Source organism: Nicotiana attenuata, chromosome 2, assembly GCF_001879085.1.
Source record: "Nicotiana attenuata strain UT chromosome 2, NIATTr2, whole genome shotgun sequence".
Lineage (NCBI taxonomy): Eukaryota > Viridiplantae > Streptophyta > Magnoliopsida > Solanales > Solanaceae > Nicotiana > Nicotiana attenuata.
The window spans coordinates 30,863,672-30,866,502 of record NC_031990.1 but is presented as its reverse complement, the minus strand read 5'-3'; the positions used below and the strand labels follow the sequence as shown (position 1 = coordinate 30,866,502).

Genomic DNA, 2,831 nt, shown 5'->3' with positions numbered 1-2,831 from the left:
AGACGTTATACAGATTGTCCTCCGGTCCGCTGAGAATGTAATTCTTGCATAGAAAATCAGAATGCTTCCACGCCTCAATCACGAGAAAGAGTTCATTGTCTGGAGTTTCGTCGGGCAGAACAGGAACATCTTCCTTAATGAACTTCTGTAGACTTAAAGTCGTCAAGTATAAGGACATCTTCTGCTGCCACCGCTTGAAATCAATCCCGAAAATATTTTTGGGTTTTTCTGCCGGTGCCAATGCCGGTGTTGTTCGGCTTGTCGATGCATTGGCAGTCACCATAGGAACAGTCTGATTTCCGTTGTCATTCGACATTTCTGTAAAAGAATGACACAAACAAACGTTTAATAAACGTTAAAGTTTTTATATCTTCAAACCGAATAAACTGGAGTAGAAAATCACGTAGATTTTAATCTCCAATGGAGTAGCAAATCGCCACGAAGGCTTTAATCTCCAAAACGGGAGTAGAAAACTACAAAGTATTTAGTCTCCAGAACAATGAGTATAACACAAATACAGAAAATAATTAAGTTCCTTAAGCTTGTTAGTAAACTGTATTCATAAAATAATTCTGGAGAAGAAAAAATAACGTATAAACAGAAATATAGAAGAAACAGAATTTAATCCGAGCCCAAGGAATTCACAGTGTTTCCTTAAGGAACTTAATCCCTCCTAGTACCCGTGGTTGTGGATTATTTTCTCGCAGGATAGAACGAATTACACACTGGTGTAGCGGTACTTCAAACCCCAGTGTTTCAGGGAACACAATGATCGGTAGCCAATCACACTTACTGTTGCTTTAAAAACAATGCAGAGGAAAAGAGGAGAATTCAGAATTTCATATGCAAAATCCGAGAGAATGGACTGCTATTTATAGCCAACATGTTGAGTTCAAATGAAGAGGTGCAACTCTTCAGAGGTCTGTTATGACTGTTCACGTAAAACGACCATAACGTAAATGGCCATTTACGCAAATTAAAACGGGAATACAAACACAGAGGAAAGTTAATTTTCCATTTCAAAAAATGGATAATTTGGACTTAATATTAATTTTCCGTTACAAAAACGGATAATTTGACCAAATCCGAAGCCGAAGCCGAGCGAGCAACGACGACGGCGACGCGAGGCTTGCCTTCTTCTTAACTCTTTAACAGCTAGAAGAAGAGCAATTGTATATATACCCATCAAAAGTCTTTTCCTCCTCCAATATGGGACAATGTCCCTTTGTCAAGGAGGGAGACTCAAATATTTTATTTCCCTCCATTTCTTACTCACCCTCTTTTAAGCTAAAATAAGCTTAAAAACCCAACAACGTGTCCCTCTGTTTAATGAGGAATATATTTAAGCCCAAAGTGTAACGGTAAGGATATATTTGGACCCAAAGTATAACGAAGGATATATTTAAATCTTTTTTCGAAAATACAGGGCTATATTTGGCCCTTTCCCGTTTTAAAAAATACTTAGTCAATATTGATATATTCTCTGAAATTCAACAGGCTCTTCTAGTATAACTGCCGCTGAAAATTTGATAAACAAAACCTAGCAAAGATGGAGAGAAATTCACCACTTCTATTTTTTGACTCAATTCTCATGCGTGTCAACCTTTATTAAACCTTTTATTTTTTGGTTACTAAAAGAATAACTCTTCATACCAGAAAAAGTTTCTTTTAACCAACGGAAAAGGGCCTGATATACCCCTCTACTATGATATATTGTTCAGTACCGTCCCCCGTTATACATTCCGTCCCTTAAAGCCCTTACCGTCCAACAAAGTTTATATATGCCCCTATTTGAACGGCTGAGACACGTGGCACGCTCTGAGAAGACCAAGAACCCACTACACTAAATAAAACCAACCTGCCCCAATTCCACTGCCCCGCCCGCCCGACTCATAAACCCATAAATCAAAAAACCACCGTAAAAACACAAACAAAACACCAAAATTCTAGGGCTTCTTCATCGTTCCCATTCTGATAAACCTATAAATCAAAAACCCACTGTAAAAACACAATCAAAACATCAAAATTCTAGGGCTTCTTCATCGCTCCCATTGCTAACTATTCAACTGGTCAGAAACTGCTGTACAATGTCGGAAAATAACTGTTCGTCGAAGAGGATTTGCCGATGTGGGGAAGTTGCTAATCACTTTACTTCAAAAACTCTCTTAAACCCTGGTAGAAGATTTTACAAATGTCCTAAACCCGAGGTAGTTTTTATTTCTCTATTTCGATTCCTGTCACAATTCCCAGCTTTATAGTGTTCAATCTTTGAATATATTTTGTTGTGGTTTGTGTAGAGTGAAGGATGTGGGTTTTGGGAATGGCATGATGAAAAGTATCCTGATGCTGCTTTAATTGCAATTAACAATGTAAGATTAGAAGCTGCAAATCACGAGATTAAGATGTTGAATGTTTCTTTGGAAGCTCTTAAGGTTGAAAAAGACGGGCTGACTGAAAAGATTGAACTCATAGATTCTATGAAGAAATTTGAAGTTAAAAAAAATATGGAATTGGAAGCAAAAGTGGTAAAGTTGAAGATGATCATCACAATTTTATGCTCGCTAATAGTTGTATTTGCATTCTCCTCTATAATGAAGTGAAATTATGTTGAAATTATTTTGTAGAAGGGGAATGTTGTATCTACAGTTTAATATTGGAATGTTGAACTTGTTATTTTATTGTGTTGAAATATGTCCGTGAATATTGGCAGTTTCTATTAGATGTTTAATGGTTGGATTTTGTATTGTAATGACATTGTTAACTTAATGATTATTGAAATGTTGTTTATGATAATTCTGGCAGTTTCCATTAGATGTTTAATGTTGAATTTG

The 2,831-nt window shown here is 36.6% G+C and overlaps 1 protein-coding gene across 1 annotated transcript; it reads left to right on the top strand.

Annotated features, from left to right (window-relative positions):
- LOC109218031 (uncharacterized protein At4g04775-like) lies at positions 2,088–2,600 on the top strand. Its single transcript, XM_019382348.1, has 2 exons — positions 2,088–2,207; positions 2,298–2,600. The coding sequence occupies exons 1-2, from the start codon at positions 2,088–2,090 to the stop codon at positions 2,598–2,600; spliced, it is 423 nt and encodes a 140-aa protein (XP_019237893.1).